Consider the following 24,757-nt stretch of genomic DNA (forward strand, 5'->3'; position numbering starts at 1 on the left):
GCATGTAGCTCACCACATCCTGGGGAAGCTTTCTGGGAGTTCTTTCCCATCCGTCTCTCACCAGGTTGAGAGGTCCACGTACAGGGTGCCCATACAGAAGCTCGAAGGGGCTGAAGCCCACTCCCTTCTGTGGCACTTCCCTGTAGGAAAAAAGTAGACAGGGTAGGAGGACGTCCCATTTCCTCCGCAGGCTTTCAGGCAGACTTCCGATCATGCCCTTCAAGGTTTTATTAAACCTCTCCACCAGACCATTGGTCTGGGGGTGGTAAGGAGTTGTGAACCGGTATGTCACTCCACACTCCTTCCACATTGCCCGCATATACGCTGACATGAAGTTGGTCCCCCTGTCGGACACAACTTCCTTGGGAAAACCCACTCGGGTAAAGATTCCCATCAGGGCCCTTGCCACAACAGGTGCTGTTATGGTCCTCAGAGGTATTGCCTCTGGGTACCGTGTGGCATGATCCACCAGAACCAGGATAAACCTGTGACCAGCTGTAGTTGGCGGATCTAATGGACCCACAATGTCGATGCCCACCCTTTCAAAGGGGGTGCTAACGACAGGAAGTGGTTCCAGGGGAGCTTTCAGCTTCACCCCTGTTTTCCCACTGGCTTGGCAAGACACACATGTCCGGCAGTAGGTATCGGACGACACTTTCATCTGAGGCCAATAAAAGTGTGGGACAAGACGGGCGAAGGTCTTGTCTTGCCCCAAGTGTCCTGCCAAAGGTATCTCGTGAGCCAACTCCAGAAGGAAGGCTCGATAACGTTGAGGAACTACCAAGGCTCGTGACGATCCGTGTAGGGGTGCCTTGGGTTCACTGTAGAGGAGGCCATCCTCCCAGTAAACACTGTAGTTCCCTTCAACGTTCCCTGCTGCCTGGGCTTCGGCCTGTCGCCTCAGCCCCTCAAGGGTAGGGCACTCCCTCTGGCCCTGGCAGAATTCCTCCCTGGACGGGCCTCCCTCCACGTGCCACTCGGCCGGGATGGGTAGGTCCTCCAGGTTGGTAACGTCCCCCACCGCAGACTCCTGGTCCACCACCTCCGGTGGCCTATCCGTCCTACGGGGTGGGGACGCCGAGGCAGGCTCCTCCTGTCCTCGGTTCTTCCCTTGACTGGCAGCTGGCTGGGCCTTTGTTCCAGGCTCCAGCCGAAATGAACTCCCTCTTCGGGTAGTCGCGGACCTTGTGCTCACACAGGCCCAGTCAGGTGTACCCAGCATCTCAGTATGAGTCCGGTATTCCACCTCCTTCCAAGCGTTGTGCTCCATGTCATTCCCCAGTAGACAATCGACTGGCACGGCAGGGCTTACGGCAACTCGAAGTGAACCTGCAACCCCCCCCCATTCAAAGGGAACCTCGGCCACTGGATAGTGGCCTGTTCTGCCGTCAGCCATCGCGGCTGGGTGGAGTACATCGGGAATTACCTGCTCTGGAGACACCAGTTGACTACGTACCATAGTCATACTGGCTCCTGTGTCTCTCAGAGCCTCCCCTCTTTGGCCGTTGATGGTGACCCACTGCCCATACTTTACGGTATTTGCGGGCACCTGGATCTTAGGAACCATCTCCCGTTCTCCCAGGGACACTAAAGTGACACCCGCCCACTCCCTTCCCTTAATTAAAGGCATCTCCTCCCCGAGCACTACACTAGCTACTCCGGGGGTCTTTCCTCCAGTGGGAGGGGGTGGTCGTTTCAAGCACTTCGGATCTCCTTTATAGTGTCCAACGCCACCGCACTCATAGCAATGGACAACCCTTGGCTGCTGACTCTGGCCAGGATTAGGGTTTCTGGGTGGGTTAGCCCTAGGGGTGAATCCTGTTCCCTTCCCTTGGAAGTTATTTTGGGGGCCTTTGGAGAACTCCTTTTTCTTTTCCCCTCCCTCTTTCTTCTGGGGGGCGCCCTGTCCGGCCTTTTGAGTATCCCCTCCAGTCCCCCTTGTGGACACCCGGGTACTAGCCCAAATGTCCGCCTCCTCAGCAAGCTTCCGGGGACTGGTCAGCTTGCTATCCACCAGGTGTTGCCGCAGTTCAGGGAAACATTTCTCGAGCAGGTGTTCCTTCAGTACCAGGTCAAACAACCCCTCGTAGTTCCTCACTTCACTGCCCTGAATCCAACCTTCCAGTGCCTTCTTTGCATAGTCCAGGAAGTCCACCCAATTCTGCGTGCCCAGTTTGTGACTACCCCATAACTTCTGTCTGTACTTTTCAGGTGTTAGTCCAAACTTTCTGATGAGCGCCAGTTTCATGGTGGGGTAGTGGGTCTGCTCATCCTCCTCGAGGGCCAATAAAGCATCCCTACCAGCTGGAGGCATGTACTTGTACAATCCCCCTCCCCAGTACTTCTCTGGAACCCCATGGGCCCTCAACGAGACCTCATAGGCCGCTAGCCACTTGGCGATGTCGTCGCCCACTCCATAGCTAGCTACTATGTCCTTTGGCAGGTATGGTTTAGGTTCCCTGGTGATCCCTTGGGTTTGGCTGCCACCATTAGGAACAGGTTGTGCCCCGATTCTCAAGATCTGAAGATCTATTTCTTTCAGTCGCAATTCATGGGCCATCCTCTGCTCCTCCTTCTCCTTCTCCAGCCTTGCTAAGTCCCATGCGAGTTGTCTTTTCTCCCTCCGGTCTGTTAACTCCACCTCAGACAAGCCACCGCTAGAGGCGCTGCTGCCCTTCCTAGAAATGGTTCTGGGCCCTGCTGACAGGTTCCCCACCTCAGGTTGGTACATCTCAGCCCCCTCGGGGTCAGGCTCTCCATCCCTGTCTTCCTCCTCAGCCTTGCTTTCTCGGCGTGCCTCCCCCCAAGCCCTTAAGCTGGTTTGGAGTGCACCCTTCTTTGCTCCTGGGGGACAGTACACCCCCTCCCGCTGGCAAAACTCCCTGAGTTGGGCCACAGTGTACGTTTCTAGATTTTCTAGTACAAACTCCATCTTGCCCACTCAGGTTAGAGGACAGGTTTTTGTGCAGTAACTATGCAGGGGGGTACCTTTAATAATACCTCCTCCCACCACCAGAGTAAATTTGGAAAAAACAAAAACCCACAATTAGGAAGGCCGCTCTTGAGAAAACTCCCGGTGTAGGCCTATGGACTACCCACAGTTATTGTTGAGTATGCGTAGGCACAGCTCTATCCCACCACTGAACACCAATTTATGTTGGAAAACCACTCCCACACTAGAAGGGGTGGTGGTGGTCTTCCGGACACACTGTGGTAGCTTGGCTCGAGTGGTCAGGAATCAGGCTCCGTGCTAAGCATACAACATACCGAAACAATAACCATGCGTGCATCCGTTCCAAAAACGACTCTACACCGTAAAAATTATGAAAATAACTTTCTTTATCTGCTTTTTCTCTTAGTTGCTGATTGGAGAAAATAAATAACAATCACAATATACAAATTTTTTAGAAAGTGCAGGACAAATAAATACTGGCTTAATGATTCAATAAATAGGGGTGATCATAAATACTGAAGGCATAAATAAAAGTGCAATACAGACAGGCAATTAAATATTCTGAGGCAATAAATACTGTAACCAATAAATATTGTGCATCAATAAATACTGTGGACCAATAAATACAGTGGAACAATAAATAGGTTAAATACAATAAATACAGTGCCCCTAATAAATACTTAAAAGCTGACAGTGACACTCATGGATTCAGATCACTTTTGAATTCCTAAGGGCTGATTTGGCCCAGGCACAGCTTGTGGGGATGTGGAAGGCTTGGGGGTGTCTACTCCCTGGCTTGGTCAAGGCTGAGGCCTAAACTGAGGTAGATAAAGGGGGAAAATACCAGAGACCTGGCTCTCTCTCTCCACACAACTTCTCTAGATTAGTCCCAGTTCACCCCTGGCACAGTCAGGTTGGTTCCAGCACCTCCCTAGCCCCTTAGAGCAGTCTCTCAGGTCTCCACAGGGCCTTAGGCGCCCTCTACTCCACTTACTGCCCTTTTTCTGATGCTCCGACGCCGCTGGAGTCGGGTCGATGCCGTGAGGCGGTTCCAGCTCGATGTCGGCGGCCTCGGCACAATGTCAGTTCTTTGACGACGCCGGCAGGCGGCTCCGGTCTCGATGTCAGCGGCCTCGGTTCGATCTCGGCCTCCGATTCGATGGCGTCGGGCAGTCTTACTCGATGTCGACTTCGGGCGGCTCCGGTCCGATGGCGACCTCGGCTTCGATGACGTCGGCCGGCCTTGCCTCGATGTCGACTTCCGGCGGCTCCGGAGTGCGATCCTCGCTCCCGACCTCCGGTGCTCCTCACAGGTTTCCGGCGACTCCGGAGTGCGACCTCCACTCCCGACCTCCGGCACGATTCTCACAGGTTCCGGCGACTCCGGAGTGCGATCCTCACTCCCGACCTCCGTTACCCTTCACCTCGGTCTCCGACGACTCCGGAGGGCGGACTTCACTCCTCCGATGACGCCGCTCACTCGACCTCGGGTGACTTCCTCCTCGACCTCTGGTATTCCTCACGACCTCTGACGGCGCCCTCTCTCGACCTCTGGCGGCTCCGGGTACGACGTCTGCTTTTCCAGTCAGCGCCGCTTCTCCACCTCGGGCTCCAGGTCTTAGGCTACTCGACGTCGGACTTCAGGGAAACCAGCTTCCAGGTCAGGATCTTGCTGTTCTCTTGTTTCTAAGGCCTGTTCCTGCTGTCCAGGTCCTCAGGATGGTTTTTCTGACTTCTTCCCACACAGGGCTCTAGGCTGGGCTCCGTCAGTAGGGACTAGTATCAAGGGTGGGTTTATGGACCCCACTCCAGGCACAAGTTTCCACCCCTGCTGCTTCACTCCTTCCTCCTTCACGTTTGTGCTGCTCACTCTTCACCAGTCAGGTGCCAACTGCCAGCTCCAACTGCCAACTCTCTGTCTTAGCTTCCCAACATTCTAAACCGCCTCCAACTGTCACAGGGTTCTGGAATGTTCTGGAAGGTGCTGGTAGGTTCCAGTGGATGCTGGTGATGTCACAGGTGGCCACCATTTTGTGCTTCAGGCCTCCAGACAGAAGTTTCAGGGGTAGCTAAAATGGCTCCCTGAATCTGCAGCAACACGAAAAAGTCTGGTGGTTCCCAAAAAGGAAAAATTCAAACAGGGTTTGAGGCAAAAGTGGGACAAAATAAATAATGATGAGGAGGGACCACCCAAAGGGCTGACAGGTCTAACACACACCATACCTTTTTGGACCAGTAGACACCAGTGTCTGTGTAGGCACCCACTGGAAGAGAAAAGGCTGAAGAGCAACCAATTGAATTTCAGAGTGCACTGCAAGATTTGACTGACGAAGCACTTCCAGTGGAACAACAGCAGGTGCCAAGGGAAGAAATGCTTCATACACTGGTTCATAGTCTATGATATTGTTTTTGTTTTCTTTTTCTCTCTCTCTCCTAATGCTCGATCTTAGGTTTGGTAAATGCACCAAGGTAATCGATAGAGACAATTCTTGAAGCACACTCAGAGGTAAAAGCTGAGCAGGAGCTGTGCTGTCTGTGCCACTGTTAGGGCGATGCACAACCTGTGGGCCCACTAGCTGGTGTTTCATGCCTAGGATAGAGCCAAAGACTCTGACAAATAAGAGTAAAAATGGCAACCGATGCCAGAAATCCCACTTAGAGGTAGGAGACAATATGTAGTCCAGGTTGCAGAAATATCACTGAGCTCTCCCTCCCTCCCAACTTCCAAAGCGGTTAGCGATGGGATCATGAGGGCAACCACTTGCCACTCACTCTTTCACAGCAGAGAAATGATTGTCAGGAGGATCCTGAAGAAACCACAGAATTCGTATCTGGGAGAACCTGGTAAGAGTTCAAGGATTACCTCTCTTAGTCTTATAACCCAGATAGATACAAGGGTTTAAAATCAGTACTACAGAGAAGTTCAACAACATCTATTGTAGACCGTGGGCCTGATCAGCTCACGCAAGTTGGCAGAAGCAGATTATATAAGACTGTGGAAAAAGTGCTAATTTCTTTTTAGCTTATTGTGGACCCCTCCGGATGGCCTGATTACGAACAGGCCCATGTGTCAATACTCACAAGGCCACTTTCAATATATATATTTTTTTAATTAACTGATTGCCATGACCAAACACTATGTGGCAAGATTATGCTCAATATGGGAATCTACCTTTCTCTGAAGCTAAACCGTAGCTGAGACAGCACCGTACAACATCCAATAAACAAAGTTGAGGAACAGAGGTGCACAGCAAGATGTCTCAAAAACAATGGGTGATTATCAATGTCTGTGGGAGACATTTGCAGGGGAAATGGGTGCAATCTACTCGATCTACCAATATAATACTTTAGAAAGTAACAGACATTTATTTTTTGAGAACAGTGGTTTAAGAATTATTTCCTATAGTTTAATGTCAAATAAACCATTGATTTATGGACAAGCAACACTGAAAACAAATCTGCATGCTAGAAAGTAAATGAGCTCAAGCACACGTAGTTAATTATATTTTAAACGAATTTCCACCGTTCTAAAATTAGTCAGTAAACGACGCGTCCTTACCTTCATGTAGTTGACTATCTTAGCGAGGACGCCGAACCTATAACCAGAGCTTCCAGAAAGAGCTTTCAAATTAAATGATCCATTGCTGGGATCTGAAAAACAAAAACAGAAGAGTCTTTAAAACAACTACAACATTAATGTTTTTCCAAGTATTCAGAGTTCAGCTTATTAAGACAAATCCATGGCCTCCATAAAAAAGAATAATGCACGGAAAATTATCATTAAAAGCAGAAACATAGAAAATGAACAAAAAAAATAAACTTTAACCATCGAGTTAATACAGTAATGAAATCAATACGTCATAATAACATTTAAATTACAGCCAAAAGCAACAGCTACTGCACGGATGCTGTATTGAAAATAAATTCAAAAGCGCATTGAGTTGTCTTAATTTCACCACTTTTGAGAAAGGGGCGTGGAAGCATTTTTCAATAGTGTAAATGCTAGGAACAGATTTACAGAATATGGCACAAAAAGACTGAAAACTAAGCGTCTCCACACCGAGGGCAGAAACATATCTCCTAGTAAGTGCCAAATATGCTTCCTTAGCAGCATAATTGTCAACATCCGGCCCGTTTTTCGGACTGATTAGCTCTTCAGCGACGTTTATGTCTTCAGACCCGTTGCATGACATATTTTGCCTCAGTATTACCTAATTTTTTTTTTTTTTTCTTGCAGCGTTTTATATAGCGCGAACTTGACCCGAATCCAATCAGGTATCAGAGCGCTTTACATTGCACCAGTTACGTTACATGAGGACACACATTCATTTTTTGTTGTTAGGCACGGGGAGATTAAGTGATTTGCTCGGAATCACAGGATGCTCAGCGTCGTTACCGAGACTCGAACCCAGTTCCCCAGGTCCGAGGTCGAGCGCCCTAGCCGTTAGGCCAACTCCTCTGTTTTTTGGTGCGACAATTGCGTTGTGTTTTACTCTGTTAATTGTACACCTGATCGTTCAGGTAAAGATGTTATCTATAAAGTGCTCCAATACCCGATGAGGGTAGAGTACCATTGCAATAAAAGAACCTAAAATAAATACAATAATCACTCAACACAAATACCTGTTAGCTACTTGCTTCACTTCCTTTATTGAACAGACTCAAGTGAAGTAGAGGCGTCTTACAAATAATACATCTCTTAACACTACATATGCGCCATGCACTGAAGCTTCCATAAGCTTATCCTTCAATGCAAGCATGACTGGCGACCCCATCTTCAGTTTTAAGCCATCCAAGAAAATTCAAATTTTCAATTAGGCTCTGTATGTATGGAGTTCCCGGCGGGCTTCAAACTCAGCAAATATTAAAGGCCTACTAAGCCTGCAAATGAAGACATTTATTAATTTCACAAAGACACAAGGAATTTCAAAACAACACTTGTGTTTTAAAGACATTATACCCAGTTTAGGATGTCTATTCAAACTCTATCCATTTGTGCAACGCTAAAGCCTTTATCGAGATTTCACTTTCAAATCTCTTCATATCAGCTTGGCCTTCTGATAATAAAGGGGCAGGTCCATATAAGGCAATAGCAGAATTTTTTTGGGGCATCATGCTTTAACTAATGGCTCAGAGTCCGTCATACTGAAAGTTAAATCTAATTAGCCAATTCACGGCGCCCTGGCATTATTAGTTTTATTTGTTCCAGTGGCCCGACCAGTCCAGGTTACTTTTAAACAAGACTTTTCATTATTTGTTTCAAATCAGTCAGAGTTTCTAAACTGCCCCTCAAAACCCAACTGTCTTGCCAAATGGAATAATTTGAGCCTCTGAAGTGTTACTGTTAATTTATTAAACTTGCAATATGAAAGCAATGATGTTAACTAATGCTGTAAATTAAACGAATCTCTATCAAATATATCAGGGCAAGCTTTATAAAGAAGAGTATTTAAATGCTTGCCATGTACTTTCAAGAAAAAAAAAATAACAACCCGGTGCCAAAGAACAGAAAGCTTCAGAAAGATAAAGTGTGAAAAGAAGGGCAGATAGGACACACCTCTGTTTATTGCAACTGTCAGTGTTGATTCTACTTGGGAATGAGTTACATCCGAACTGAACTGTAGGCCACCTGTTAAAATGAAATATTTTAAAGCCAGAAGGATGGATAGTAAGCCTAAAGACTCGACCTTAATGGTGACGCAATCCAAATCAACAGAGTCGAAGGCTTAAGACTACACAGCAGCAGGAGCGTATATCACTATACGCAGATGACAGTGCTCTACCTGACAAAGCTGGCCTCTCCGTTTATTGGATCTTTTCGGTGGCTACTCGGGTTATCGGATTAACTGGTCGAAGTCACTATCTTTCTGTCGGCGGGTGGTGAGGTGGGGCTCCCCCAATCCTGCCAGCTGCCACTCTGTGTGGGAGGCTTCCAGTATATTACTAGAAAACCCCTGGACTTTTTTGACAAAAATCGCTAGCCACAGTTGGAACGGCTGAAAGGGGATGAGAAACTTTGGGGTATGCTCCCATTGACCCTGGTGGGAAAAGCTGCATTATATAAAATGATGACACTGCCGCAATTGCATTATGTGCTCCAAAATACCCCTTACCGAGTCCCCAATGACTTTTTTCGGAGGATTGAAGGCTAAGTTCGCACTTTGTTGTGGCAGGGCAGAGCACCGCGCATAGCACTTGCCAAGCTCCAGAGGGGGGTCTATGAGGGCGGCTTGGCGATCTCAGACATCACTTAATGTTATTGGGCAACCCAACTCCTTGTGGTAAATAAATGGGTCTTTGCGGATAGGCAGGAGCCGGCATATCGCATTGATAGGCAGTCTATGGGGCAAAGAGGATACTAGTCAATACTCTATCAGAGTAAGTTGAATAAGGGGTTGCCACATCATACGTAGGCGGTAGTTAGGGCATGGTGAGAGGGGACGGGCTTCTTGTGGTAGGGGGCGATTAACAACAATGACCCCTCTGTGGTGCAGTGATTTGCTCGGAGAGGTGAGTGGACAACGGGGCTTCTCCAAATGGGAGCTATTGGGGATAGAACACTTGGGGGATGTTTGTCGCAATCAGGCCTAGATCATGTTTGAAATCCTAGGGCGTGAGGAACTTCGATTTTCGATCACGATCGAATCGACCCGCCATTTTGTGTTGCCATCACTCAGGCAGCACGGCGAACAAAGTCTATTCTGCTTTTTCTGTAGCCTGGTGTCGAAATACGCCCTCGGCCTCTATTTGCAAAGCTGGTGTTAGAACTAGCCGAGTACACTAATCCCTGTCTGGCTTTTCTAATCCCTGTTTCAACTATCTGTTGGCTCACACTATTCTTTCCTGACTTTATCTTATCGACTGGCCTTCACTGTCTCCTGCTAGCATTCTCTCGTTTCACGACTGTCCTCCAATACACCCAACCGTGTCTCGCCACCTGCAAGTTAGTTATTAATCTGTTAATCTATTAGCTTGAGGGTGGGGTGACAAACACAGTTGGAGGAGAGGTCTCTTCGAGTCATCTGATATTTCTGTTTTTGAACCTTTCCTATTGGTTTCACTTTGTTTTCCAACTTTCCTTATTGGCTCTTTCTTATATGCTCTGGGAGTGTATCTCGTTAATAATTGTATCGTTGTATAGTATTTAATCTGATGCGCCACAGAGTGAAGTGGCAGTCTCCTGAGAACCTACTTTGTGTACTTCTAGGATAACTGTACTAGCTGCAGCTAAATAAATCCAATCTTCTAACGCCGACAGAGTGTCCCGTGTCTCTGTGTAGCGAAGCAGGTGAACTCCGGAGACATAGGGCGTACCCTGCGCCGCCAGGCCCAAAAGGTTCTGGTTCTTCAGGCGAGAGTATGAGCTAAGCTAAGGTCACCCACCTCGCTATGCCTGAGGGGCTGTGGCAGGGAAAGCACCTTCTTTCATATTCTTTGTGCCCAGTGATACAAACATATTGGTGTGGGGGGACTCAGACAATGGCGGCTGTGTTGGCTCTGGAGGTACCTATGGATGGGAAATGGCTCTTGTTGGTGATTTTGGTGGAGACAATGTGGCCCAAGTATCAACAAATGTAGTTGACCCTTTTGGCAAGGATTGCTAAATGAAACATAGCGAGGGCCTGGGACTCAGCGACTCCGCCCTTACTCTCGGTCAGGAAAGCAGACCTGGACTGGTGCCTGTGAGCAGAACAAATAGTTTACCAAACTAGAGGCTGCATGAAGAAGTGGGAGAAGATCTGGGGAGCATGTCAAGCCTATGGGGGGTTTTGATGTTAATGGGAGGGTGGGTGCATGGTTTGGCTCTTGTCCAAGGACCATACAAGGGTTCTCGTAGCTTGATTACTCTATTGCGACACAAGGTTAGGCTCTGCCTTTAGTAATGTTGATACTATGTTATTCGCCATGTCCATATGTGCATTATACTGTGATGAGCATGTTTGAAATAAAAATATATTTTTTTTAAACTACAAAGCAGCAAAAATGCTGCCTGCCTAAATGGACCTCGGCTCAACTACCACAGGGAAGTGTTCAGAGGGAGATAAACGCCCATCCATTTTGCAGGTTCTTCATCTGTATTCCTAAACCATATCTTCTAAGTACTGCAGAACTATTCTTCCAAACATTTAGCTGCAGAATCAGGCAGCAAGATAAGGCATTGTGCAATTGGATTGTATTTTGTGTGGTCTTGCTACAGACAGTTCAAGCTGACGTTTCTGTTTGGCTTTTTTGGTAGCTGTATATATTGAGGCAGTCATGGAGACTGGCAGTTCCATAGCAACAAACAACCAAATAATCATGAATAGCCTGTGCCAACAACTGCCTCTTCCATCAAGTCAAGCCTTGGGGTATATGTGTGCCTCGGGTCTAATATCGCCCGCTGCAAAGTGTTGTACACAGCAAATATTTGGCAATAGTCAAAATAGTAGTGCTCTATTTACCTAGTTCAACTGTGTACGGGGTTTTCACATTAAGGACCTTTGAAAGTGAGACTGACAGTTATTTACAACAATCATTTACGAATTCAATATGTTACGCCTATAAGAACTATTGGCTTTGCAAATGTGCGTTAGCCATACTATACTGCATCAAGGCTGCTGTGACAGCGAGGCAAAAAAAAGAGAGACACAATGACGCGATCACCACGTTATTTTGTAGGCATACGCATGTGTTCAACATGCATGTGTGCACCTACAAAAGGACACTTCAATCTATGGATTAGAAATGGCTCGGTAAATCAAAAAAAGGAGCCCAAAAGCGCAGTTTTAAAACGTGACTCATTTTTTCTATCACAAAAACTTTAACCCTTTTACCGTGGCAGGCGGCACCTTTGATGAGTGAGCGGGGTCGCGTCGGCCAACGGATGTGCACAGCACTACGGAGGTAGTGCGCGCGACGGCCGTTGGCCGACAGAAGCACGTAACGGGTTAATGGATGAGTGGCTTGCACAAGTGGGTTGGTGAGGGAGTGGGTGGAGGTGGGGAGAGAAGCAACAAGAGGGAGAGAACACAGGTAAAAGAGAGCAATGTAGATCATTGGGGGTGGTTGGTTGGGGGCAGCAGCACATAGTGTGCAAGAAAACAAAACAAGTGCAAGCTGTGGGAAAAGCACATGAGCAAGAGTGAGCGGAGAAGAAAAGCACATGAGGGAGACAACTCGAACATACATGCACTATCATGGAGAGCTTAAAAAGAAAAAAAGATTGTTTCCTGAAAGCGAGCACAGGAACTGAAGCTAGCCAATCAAAAAGATGGTAAAGAGGCTATGTTCCATGAGAGGAACACAAGATGGACAGGCTAAAAGAAGGAAAGCCATCCAATAGAAAGCAAGCAAATAAGAGTGATACCAAAGCCATCCACTGTCAAGCAGTGGGCAAGCTGGTTCTTGGTAAGCCCACAATAGGTCTTTCTCAACTAGACAGCTTATTCTGTCTGGTAGGCTTCACATGAAAAGTAATGATTCCTCAAAAGCCCATCAATGGGAGTACTGTATTAGTAAGACAGGGGCAGGGGCAGGGGACTGAATTAGTGCCGTAGCAACATTGTGGTTCATTACTTTACGGTTTCTTCACACAATCCCTTCAAACTCGGTCCTCAAAGGTTAACACCTATTGTATTTTTATGGGATTCATTTTTAGCAACATATGTTCAACAAACCTGACCTTGAGTATAAAATAATTCAAGTGATTTCTGCTCGCCCTCTTGATTGTTCCACAGCCCCTAATATGAGTATTAGTAACGATATGTCAAGATAGGTCAAAAAACAAGAAAAACATTGGGCAAAAAACTGAAAACTAAAACACAGTTACATGGACAGGTCCGAGGGCTTAAGTTACAAATATGTATTACAACACTGGATGGCTTGAATAAAGCTGCACACAGCATAGAAAATTCAGTAAAATGTGAAGTGAGAATTGTACATGGATATATTAGGAATAAAACAAAAGACATATAAAGAAAATAAAGAGCAATGTGGGGCAGTTTATTCCACTTTTTGTTTGTTAATAGGATTCTGCATTCAGAATATTTAAATTCACAAACTGGAGAAATATTCATAAGTATATGCTCCAAATCTTTCTAAAGAGTACTAAATATTACATCCAATCATGCATTTCATAATATACATAACGTGTAATGCAGCTCTAGATTGCCATCTCAGGGTTCATGTGACATTTATAAACCACTCGCCCTTTGGCCTCGTGGTTTATGATGTCACCAGGACCCCTAGATAGCAATACAGGCCCATACTGCTCAGATTACACAGCTACCCATCATTGTACTGTATATATGTTTACGTGTTTAGGTGCTTTAACTGTGCAAAATGCAGAGGTAGAAAACTCATATGTCACAGGCTAGGAAGGGTGAAATATTTATCATATTTTGGAAAACTTACATCATAATAAAAGTCTCTGCAGAACGTCATCATTACCCATTGTTCACGTAGCAACCTCCTAATAATAGTTAAAGCAAAACCGGAACATTCGAATTGCAATCAGGACCCACTGTTAGCGGATCACTGCAAAAGCTTCAAACATCTGTGCGTAGCACACTGCTTAGCAGTCTGTGAAAAACAAGCAAGGATGAGCATTCTACATGCAGCCATAGATCCCTGTGAAGTGAACACTGCAGGAGTGGTTTCAAGACAGTTAGCACAACCACTGCCTGTTGTTTATTCAACGGTCTATTAATGGAAGTCGAGCATTCAAACTGCAAGCTCGGCCCACAGTGATCTCTGCCTTACTGGCTGCAACTTTGTCAAATTTCCGATGTCAGATTTCCGAGTGTGTTTTTTAAAGAAGCAAAGTTTGTTTTATCTGAATCACTGTTTTGTTTACTTCATAATTAAACAGCTGTCTCCTCCTTTTACTACAAACAGTATAGTCCGGTATTTCACTTAGTGCTTTCAATAAACCTTTGCCCATTTGAAAAAAAATGTATCCTAACTGCACCCAAAAAATCTCTATTAGAACAAGCATTGGAAAAAGCAGATAGGTCTCGCCTATGAAAGGCATAGCTCCTATTTAGCATGGCTAAATGTTAGTGGCATAGAGGAGAGTGGCATGGAGTGTCAGAGAGTGGAACATCGACCAGTGTCGTGGAGGGGCATAGAGGGTTGTGTATTTGAATGGCATAGAGTGCAGTCGCATACAGTGGAGTGGCATAGAGTGACAGTAGAGGGGATTGGCGCAGAGTGTTGCAGAGTATAGTGTCGTAGTGTGCAGCAGTATAGAATTTGCGGCGCACAGGGGAGCATCGTAGAATGTAGTGGTGTAGGTTACAGTGTTGCATAGTAGACTGCAGTGGAGTAGAGTAGAGCGGCGCAGAGTAGAGTGCAGTGACGTAGAGTGCACAGAGTAGAGTGGCGTAAAGTGTAGTGACGTAGAGTGGTGATGAGTGGAGTACTGTTGAGTGGAGTGGTGCAGAGTAGAGTGGCACAAAGTGCACTGGCATATAATGAAGGACAGAGTAGAGAGGCGTAGAGTTCAGTGGCGTAGAGTGCAATGTTGCAGAGTAGAGTGTCGTAGAGAGTGGTGTAGAGTGGCGCATAGTGCAGTGGCATGGAGTACAGTGGTGCAGAGTGGAGTGAAGTGGCATAAAGTTCAGTGATCTAGGGTGCAAGGGCGTAGAGTGGAGTACAGTGGGGTGGAGTAGAGTGGACTGGTGTAGAGGGTATTGGCGTAGAGTGTTGCAGAGTATAGTAGCATACAGTGCAGCAGCATACAATTTAGCAGTGTACAATGCAGTGGCGTAGATTAGAGTGCTGCATAGTAGAGTGCAGTGTCAGAGGGCAGTGCAGAGGAGAGAGGCATAGAGAGCAGTGGTGTAGAATATAGTCATGTAGAGTGCAGTGGCGTAGAGTGTTACAGGATGCAGTAGTGTAAAGAAGAGTGCTGCAGAGTTTAGTAGCACAGAGTGCAATAGTGTAGAGAAAAGTAGAGTTCAGTGGCAGAGTGCAGTGTTGCAGAGTAGAATGTTGCAGAGTGCAGTGGCGTAGAGTGGTGTAGAGAGTAGAGACGTAGACTGCAGTGGTGTAGAGTGCAGTGGCGTAGAGTGGAATTGTGTAGAATGAAGTAGACTGGAGTGGTGTAGACTGAAGTGTTGGAGAGTGCAGTGGTGATAGAGCAGAGTGGCATAGAGTGCATTAGCATAAATTAGAGTGGTGCATTGTACAGTAGAGAGGCACAGAGTGAAGTGGCATAGAATGCAGTGGCATAGAGTGTAGGATAGTAGAGTGCAGGATAGTAGAGTGTAGGATAGTAGAGTGCAGAGGCGCAGAGTGCAGTAGCACGGTGTACAGTGGAGTAGTATAGAGTAGAGTGCACTGGCGTGGAGTGGAGTGGCGTGGCATAAAGTGGAGTATGCATGATGTGGTAACACACGGCCATTACATACAACACATTTTCAATCAAAATGGCCATATACAGCACACAAACAATGTGTGGAACTGGCATCACCTAATATATTGATTTGTTTTGGTCATATTAAAGTATTTGTTTCCAACACACTTCAGAACTAACAAAAAATGTGCTTCATTTCTACTGTGCCAGTTCTGATATATTATTAAATACTTGCACAGTTAATTTAAATGTTGTTGTGTGCTAGAATAAAACACTTTCTTCCACCCCCAGTATCCAGCAAAATTGTCACACAAATCCTCTCACTTTGAAGTCAGAGAAAGAAAAGTCAACACCAAGTTCCCTCAGAAGACAGAACCCGGCATCTGACTTCGGTCTTCGAATGCACAGAAAATGGGACACGATAAGAACAAGATTAACAGGCCTGTTTACAGAAAGGAGCAATGTAGACTAATACAAGGAGAGGTAGTGTGAAAAGGCTTTGCTCTTGAGGAAGGGTGAACTTAACCTGGACAACCAAAGACAAATAAAGCCAGCAAATGGCCAGAAAATAAATTTGAGTTACAAACCACAAAGTCAATGGTAAGCAACAGAGCAACAGGCAGAATGCATTGCCAGGGAATCTTTCTGAATGTCCCCAAGATGTCTTTAGCAGTCTGCTAGGCTTCGACCTCAAAGGTACATAAAAGGTAAGCTGGTAATATGGTCCTATTCTGCTCTCTCTGGGTTCTGCTGATATTTACAAACAACTTGGCCTTCAGTCATGGGGTTTAGGATTTCACAAGAACCACTCACTGGCAGTATCCAACTGTATCAGACAGTTACCTGTTGTGTGTCCTTTATTGCATACTCACAACAGGGGTTCTGTAGTTATGGTTCCGCCCCACTTTCTACTTAGGATGCTTTTTTGGACGGCTAACAACTTTGGAAACGTTTAACAAACCTTCTCGAACATGTTGCATGGCCCGAGAAAGACTGGCTATGGTTTGAGATGCAAGTTTCATGCAGATCAATGCAGTGGAAAAAAAGTTACAATAGGGGTATAAAAAAAGAAGTGTTTTCCATTTTATCCCTTATAGAAAATGTAGTTCTCCATTACCGCAACAACAACAAAAAGAATTACCGGACAGGCCTGTACAAACCAGGTAAAAAATGAGTTCCGTTGTGCACTGCGGTGAATATATAAATACATTCACACACACACAAATAAGCACTCAGCGTTCAAACCTTAGGTCAAACTGTGTTATCAGCGATTATCCCTTATTTAGCACCACTACACCCTGCCTCCCCCTCACTCAAAGTGCATTCAAGGATTACAAAAGGATACCAAGTTGGCCACACAAACTCTTCAACTTAAAAAGTGCTTTGACGCCTCGTCAGGAGTAGTAATACATACATGCAATTACAATACACATTCTCTCAGAGGCACCCATCTGGTTAGCAGTCCGTTAGGCACTGGGTCAGCTACAAACGCCTATTCTTGGGGTTTAAAGAAAGCTAAGGCCCGGCTTCAACCTTTCATTCTATATCCTAAACCTTTGTTCCTTGTCCAGATTTTGTTCTTTTCAGCCAGCTGCAAAACCTACACTTAAACTAATCTGCAAGACACCACCTCTCTCCCATCATTTGAATCAGACCGGTCATAACACCAGTCGACAGAACTTCAGAATTACTGGTTATGTTGCACCTTTCAATTCTCTTCCCATGTATCTTCAACCATAGATCCCTGCTGTGTTTATCAGGGAATATGAAATCTATAAGGAAGTACAATTCTGAATCACAATCTTACTGCTTCAGGCTTAGCTCTCTGGTCTACCTCCATGTGACCACTGACGTTTTGGTGCTGTGTTGCATCAGTTAATATGTTAAGCATTATTCGAAAGGATAGCTTAAATAGATCAACTTTAAACCATGATGCATCGTTTCGCACATGTTTGTCACATCAAGATGGTTCTAGAGCACATCACGATTTGCTGAACGCCAGTTGCATCCATCCCAAAGAACAACAGATTCCCTGTGAACAAACCGCGTCCGCCTTTAGAAAGGCGGCTTTGCACACACTGCGGGTGGTATTAAGCCATGCATCCTGAACTTCGGTCCCAGTGCCCATAGAGGTGTGTATTGTGAAATCTGCGTTAGTATGAGCTGGAGTCACACTCTCCAGGCACAGGCAGCGCTATGGACAGAAAGACTGCCTCTCGGCCCATCAGCAGCCCTCTCTGCCCATCAGCAGCAGTCTTCATACAGTTGCCCAGCCAGCCTAATTCATCTGGTCCTACTTTCTGCTCGGGAAGCTTCTCGTAGGTGGAGGGGGGGAAATAAGATGGAGCAATTCAGCCTCCTCTAGCATAGCACAAGACAAAGGCAACTTGTCATCCTTTTCCCACCCCTAGGGTTCTTAAGGTTTTACAAACCAAGTTGAACATTGTGCTTCTAATAACGCGCCCTTCTTTTGGCCAGAAAGACGACCAACGATGAACGAGCAACAGGCCATGAACTACGTGCAACATCTGCATCGCAAACTTAAAAAACATTGAGCATTTATGATAGACTAAAGCCAAAACAGTAAAAATTTCTATTAAACTGATTGTGGGTTCTGGCCCCTGTACTTAGTCATTTGACTTGCCAGAAGATACACCTTGCGTATTTGACGTTGGACCGGTGCCTCTCCACTCTAGCAGCAAGGGTTTGTCTATATGGCTGCCTTGGACCAATCAGTGTCAGATTCTAGGAAGGCCACCACACACCTTTCTCACTCACCGATTCCATTTGCTCCATACGTGGGGAGCAGAAAGAAACAGCAGAACATCGGTCACAGCCCTGGGGAGCATTAGGAAGCGGTCTTCCAAAAAAGGGCAACATATGAGGCAAAACATGCACTGTGGAAGTAGCTTCTATTCTGGAGAGCAAGAATGATCTTCAAAGCAAAGACGAGCACATGGCCACAGGCTCATTAAGACCCCCTTGGCTGCTGGGGAACAAAAGAACAGTTGCACATCATCTTCTTTGCTCACCGTGCATTGGAGGTTAGAGTCCGGGAAAACGAGCAGAGCTGGTTTGCGAGATCTAAGGTGACCAGGATATTAAGGTAGATCTGCTCCAAAATGCTCCAAAACAGTGTATAAACACAGACTCCAGAAGGTAGAACCAGGTTTTCGCTTCCTGTCCTGCCAGGACTCCTAGCTCTGGGGTAAGCTAGCTGGGAAAGTACTTAGCTGGGTCAGCTGGGGTCTAGGCATATTGACATACACCAAGCACCGGCCTTCCTGGACAAGTCACAAACCCTGAAGCATCCCTTGGCATGCAAGTATTCCCAACATGCGATCTATCTACCACAACTTTAACTTTAACAGTGTTCTGAGCTCACAGTCGCACATTTTGGACATTCCGTCTCTTCCATGAGTTTTACTGAGTCATCACTGAACTTAAGATGTTTCCACCAGAAGTGGTCATGGAGACTTCAAATGGGTATTTGTTTTTATGGCAATTATTTCAGAGGGTCTCAAGTGGAGGCAGATTCACAGGTCTTTTTGGCCAATAACTATTAATAATGATCAATTATGACATAATATCAGCTATGAACAAAATGGGTTACTGAGAACTAATTCTATGACAATAAGTCTTGGATTGAGAAGTTATATAAAACTTAATTTTCCTGCAAACCGTGACGGTTTTCAGTACCTGGTTCTGCTCTATTAACCTCTTTCAATTTAGGTGTGTGGTCCAAACTGTTTATAAAAGGTTTTTAATGGCCTTTGTTTCTCATTTGAATTATGCTCAAAGAGAGCTCTTGATATCTTAGTAAAGCATTAATTGATAGAGGGGTCAAAAGTCGATAATTAATTATAAATAGTGGCTCGAAAAACGTCTAAACCTCCATAATGCAAGCCTATAAAAACATAGCACGTTTCGTGGTATTTATCAACTCGCTGAAAGGCTTTTGTTGTTCATTGCTCGATGGAAAGAAGAGTCGCAGGTAACGAAGCCGGACTCTGAAGGGCTGCTTTTCTCGAGCCTATTTGAGGGATTCACGAACCTTCCTGTGCAACACAGCGCACCATATGAGTGCCGTGGGAGAAAGACACAAAACCAGCAAGCTGGACGACGGTTGGTCAAGTGCGGGGAAATGCTTAGGGAACAATCTAGAATGATGCTGGTCTAAAAGTAACTGGAGAAAGAAGGTTAGCACGGAGAAATGCTGCATCTGGCAGAGAACCACCCATTAACCGGAAGAAGCCCCTTTACCTTAAAATAAGGAGAAAAAAAAGCTGTTGACCGGTACTTGCTTTAACAACTGGCCGTAGTGTCAAGATACTATATACCTCCACTCAAAAATTAAATAAACGTACAGGTATACTGTTTGCTAGCCAAACACTCTGTATTTACCTAAAATAATATTGTCACGGTGGTGAGGGGGTTGGGGCAGTGGCACTTCAGGTTAGGTGCACCAAACCTGCTTACTTTATGCATTCAATCAGCATGAGAGATGTGAGTGGAGCACTTTACATACTGTCGTCTTTGATATGCAGACGGAAAGCCTTCCACGTTTTGCAAGCTCTGCACAAACACCCAAGAAAAGAGAGCATTTTAAAGAATCGATATTTTCATATTAAAGTAGGCTCCGCGAAGGAAACAACATCCCCGCACCAGAGAAAACCAGGAAGCGCTGTTCTCAAACGCCACTGGCCATTATCCAATGCATACATTTAACCTTGCAAACCTGGAATTGTAGTACGACAGTAAATTACAAGAGGTGAAATACGTTCTACGTTGAAATTTCAGGTTTTAGCTCTCGCCTACCAGCACAAACTGTCTGGCTGCGAAAAGTTGTATTGTCAGCTAACAGTGGGCTTATAGGCCGCCAAATGTTTTTTTTATTGGATTTATTGTCACTAATGTTCTTGTTTTTTTATTCTCCAAATCTCAAAACTACACATAATCTGATTCTATCAGCTCTAAAAAGCACAGGCTTGGTCTTGAGGCCCTCCAGTACCCAACACATTCGGAAGACTTGCATATGTCCAGCCATGTCACTTATTGATTGGTTTTCTTTCAACCATTCACAAACGTTCCTGGATCTAGAGGGTATAAGGGCACTTTACACCAAAACATTCCAAACAGAATAAAAGGTTCCAACGAGATTGGGAGGGGATTTAAACATTAGAATAAAACATTACATAGACCCTTACACACTTTCAGAAAAGCGATAGGTCCTCTGGAAACTTAGTTTTAGGATCGTTTTAAGAGGCGAGCCATGAATAGCTCAATGGCCAAGGCAACAGATTTGAAATGAGGTTATGGTCATGATGAGGAGCCAATAAAGGTCACAGAGTATCCACGCGATATTGTCAAATTTGCTTTGTGAAACACCCTAGCTGTCCAGTGCAGTGCAGCTTTGATTGGAGCTTGCGTGGAATTTCTAAAAATCTATCATTGAAATAACTAGTGAATGGACAACTATTTTGAGATAATCTGGGGATAGGAGGTGTAGATTTTCTTCAAAGTCAAAGTGGAAGCAAGCTCGGTTTGCAGCTTTGTTGATATGTTTAGCAAGAGCAAGAGTCAAGTCTACTCGAACCCTAAGGATTTTTCTGGGGAGAGGGGTGCTGGTGAAAATCTTCCAGTTTTAGGAAGTCTAAAAACAGAGGTAATTACAACACTCTGAAGTATTAAAAACCTGCAAGCATTCAGGAGAATGAAAAAAACTACTTCAAATGGGTTTATAGCATAAGAACGCTCAATCCGAGGCAGAAACATGCAATTTTCGTAACATACTGACAGCTCAACAGTAACCAGCTCAAACCAAGAGACTGACTTTTTTAGCCATCACTGTAAATGTTGATCAGTACTTATGTGTATCCTTTTACGCTACATAGCATCCTATCCTCACACCACTAGGTGTTTATGGTGCTATACTAATTCAAATATTGTTAATGGCAGTGTGCCAAGTAGACACCAGGCTTTTTGGAAAGGTTACTGAGACCCAAATTGGTATGGAGTATATAGGGTGGACACATATATCCTTTTGTTTCTCTTTTCTCCTTTCACCCTTTCAGTACCAGGGTCAGTTTGGGAACATCTAAAAGGTAGTGGTGGTGAGGGAGGTAAGTGAATGAACAAGCGAATCCGGGATTCCAACAAAGAGCAATGTTTTAGCAAGCGTTGGTGTTTATGTATTCTTCATTTGGGCTTAATTGGCACTTCATACCACTATCCTCCCCAATATTCCATTGTTAAACTTAATAGGGAGTGCAGAAAAGATAGATTCTCTGTTTGCTTGTCTGCAATCTATGAGAAGAGTCGGTAATAGCAGAATGCCATGTGCACAATGAAAGCTTGGTTGAATACTGTTCTATGGCCCATAGGGACATTGTCGACATTGCTAAGTTACCATGAGCTTTTGCTGCCATGATGCTGCTTTTGCGCACATTACTACAGGTCTTTATTTTTGCAAGACTCTGTTTATGCCGTTCACATGAGAACCGTCTGCTTTTCACGTTCTCTGCTGAGTTCTTGGAGTTTAGTTTGAACACGTTGTACAAGGTCACTAAACATTGCCCCTTGTTATTTGTTCTGGTCAGTCCCTAGCACCTAGAATTGACAGGCTAAACACAGCTGCAATGCTGGAGACTCGTGCTTTGATAGTACAGGGATGCATGTTTCAACACACACTTGGAGAAAACCTTTCCATGGAGAAGAGCTATGCTGTTCCTAGGATGTAAACCTTACATCCCGGCTTTAAGGTATGGGGTTTGCTGTCAAAGCCCAGAGATCTTCTTTTATATAAATAAACTTCTTCCAGTCAAGGGGAGGGTGGTTAGGCCTTATAGTCCTTTTTCCACTGTCTTTATGTAAGGACTTCCACCTTTGTACTCTATGGAATTGTAACAATGCTAATTGTTTTGAGTTTATATATTTTGCAGCTGGTAGTGGCTCGTATACTGTATTGTAGAGCACGATAGTTAAAATAAACATTTTGAACTATTACAGTGACTCTGCCAATTCTTATTGTGGACAAGTACGAGTGAGCGAACGGAAGGGTATGTCTTGCTACCGAATTCCTGAGAGACTCGGGAGTGTTGTGTTCTGGGTTTGTAGCTCCGTGATTTTGGAGGCGAACGAATGAGACACTATAGCTAGTCGGTTATGGGGATTTTGGGTACTAAGGTGATAGGTTGGTAAACCCCTATACAACAAGGTCCTGTTTTCCTGCGCATAGTTCTGTGTAGGTGCAGAATCACCGCAACAATACATACAGCCTTATGTACGTTACATGGGATTTCAGGACGCTTTTTGATAATTGTACACCAAACTATATAAGCAAGCATTGGCATAGCCAATAGGTCTCGCCTTTGGGACCTTATAAGTGTTTAGCCATGCAACAGTTGCATAACTAAACACTTATAAGGTCCCAAAAGCGAGACCTATTGGCTATGCCAATGCTTGTTTTAACTGCTGCAATCTATTGAAGCCTCACGGAGAACAGTGATAGCGATCAAACCTCAAAGCAGCCGCAAAAGTGAAAGTAATCGCGGTAAAGTGCGACGCGCGCGCTCGCGCACCTGCACTGTAGCTCTAGGCTGGCCTTGTAGCACTTTTCGGAGCCCTCTCAATAAGTCTCGCCAGACCAGCGCATGCGCTGGGTCAGGCGAGACCTAAAAAGGAACCTTATCTAAAAAAATTAATACTTTTTTACATAGTACTGCAGTTGTCAATGCTTAAGCCCTTCGAGAACAAGTATTCACTGCCATCAAGGAGGCTACAACAGCCATTAGCACTCTTAACAAGCATTGGCAAATCCAATAGGTTTCAGCTTATTGTAAATGTGTTTTGCGGATATGGTGTACCATTGGCCCAAAACAAAAGTGTGCAGCTGTCAGCATTCTCTAGGTGGTGCAATCACGCATCACCACCGATGCACACAGGCTAGGGAAGGATGTGGGCGCCATGTACTGAAACAAGATGATAGATGCCACTTAGATCAGTGAATAGAAAAAATACATTTTCATGGTGTGAATGCATCTTTAGCAATGTGGAAAAGCCCAGCAGACTGGACCTACAAATTAAATAAAAACATGAATAAATAAATAAAATAATAAGTTTAAAACAACTATGGACTGAAAGGGATTTGGAGAGCAATGAAGGAGTGGGTAAGAAGAGAGGGGGAGGAAGCAAAGGAGGCTATTGAGGCTGGGCAAAATAATAAAACAATCAAGGGGGTAGAAATGGAAAAGCTTGGAGTGGGAGTAGCAGCGTTTGGGGTTGAGCAGCACCCAGGGATAGAAAATATGTGCAAGCTCATGGGGTGCTGAAAGAAAAAGAAGTTCCCTGAATGAGAGGAGTGGAAGGATACATATTAGCCGACCAAAGGGATTGTAAAGACTATTCTCCAGGGGAGGGACAAACGCAAAAAGACGAAGGAAATCTATTGAATAAGCAAGCAAGCCAAAGAGTGACCGGAAATCCAACAAATGGTAAGCAATGGACGGGCTCCTAAGCCCGCTGTAAGTTTTGGTATGGTCCACAAGAGACTTTTGGCTAAAGACAGCTAAAAGCGGTCTCGTAGGCAAGACCTAAAAATAAGAAATTTGGTGAAATTCTACACTTTTTGAAACACTTACACAAAATGAGATGGCCAGCGATCTAATTTGGGTTAATAAGGAAGCCGGTAAAGACAGCTTGCTTCGAGCCTGGCAAGGCAAATCTGGCTGTTGCTGCTTAACGCACGGTCGGGCCGATTCGCAGGCAGCACCTTGTCTCCCGGTTGTGCGGACCAGCGGACCCTCTCACCAGCTCCCGTAGCCTTGCAGCGCCAAGGCAGCCGTTCCAGTCTCCCGCCGCCGCGTCATCAATAATCGCGGCCGCGGTAGGAAGACGGAACTACACACCCCAGCAGCCCTAGCGGCTAGAGACCAGCTGTGGATCAGTTTCGCGCCAGGAGGCGCATAAATCATCGCTGCAGCCCCCGCGGCGCGGGATCGCGCGCGGGTGGCACCGGGTTAAGCCCGGGACAAGGGCGGGACCGTCTGTGGCCGTCCGGGGCTGGACGTGGCTGGGCTGGGCCACCTCCCATGATTTTCACCACAGGTATTTAGTTGCTCTTTCTATCTAAGGGGTTCTGTGTATATATCGAGCGTACGGTGACTGTGAAGAATGGGGAAAACTACACGGATGGCCACTCGCTCGTCTGTTAAAACTAAAGCCCCAACTAAGACCCCTCTCCCAAGTCTAACAGCAATAGACAGGATGTTGCAAAAAACAATTGGGGTAGTCGCCAATGCTATTGAGAGCACCGAGAGGCGGCTATCACTACCCCCTAGTCTATGTTTGTTAGCGCAACAGCAACAGGACACAGAGGATCACTCTAATGCCATGCTGAGTATGCAATTATCACAAGAATCTATATTAATGGCCTCTTATGCGGACTTTCCGGTCAAGGACTCGAACTG

At 45.6% G+C, this 24,757-nt stretch overlaps 1 protein-coding gene across 2 annotated transcripts in view; it reads right to left on the minus strand.

The window, feature by feature from the left end:
• GTF2E2 (general transcription factor IIE subunit 2) overlaps positions 1 to 24,757 on the minus strand; it is a 216,059-nt gene that overhangs the window by 109,608 nt on the left and 81,694 nt on the right. For both annotated transcript variants that reach the window (XM_085641075.1, XM_085641074.1), the window contains exon 3: positions 6,513 to 6,604. In XM_085641075.1, the coding sequence (XP_085497201.1) occupies positions 6,513 to 6,604 (92 nt within the window). The remainder of the gene's footprint in view (positions 1 to 6,512; positions 6,605 to 24,757) is intronic.

The sequence above is a fragment of the Triturus cristatus genome, chromosome 2_2, assembly GCF_964204655.1.
Source record: "Triturus cristatus chromosome 2_2, aTriCri1.1, whole genome shotgun sequence".
Classification (NCBI taxonomy): Eukaryota; Metazoa; Chordata; class Amphibia; order Caudata; family Salamandridae; genus Triturus; species Triturus cristatus.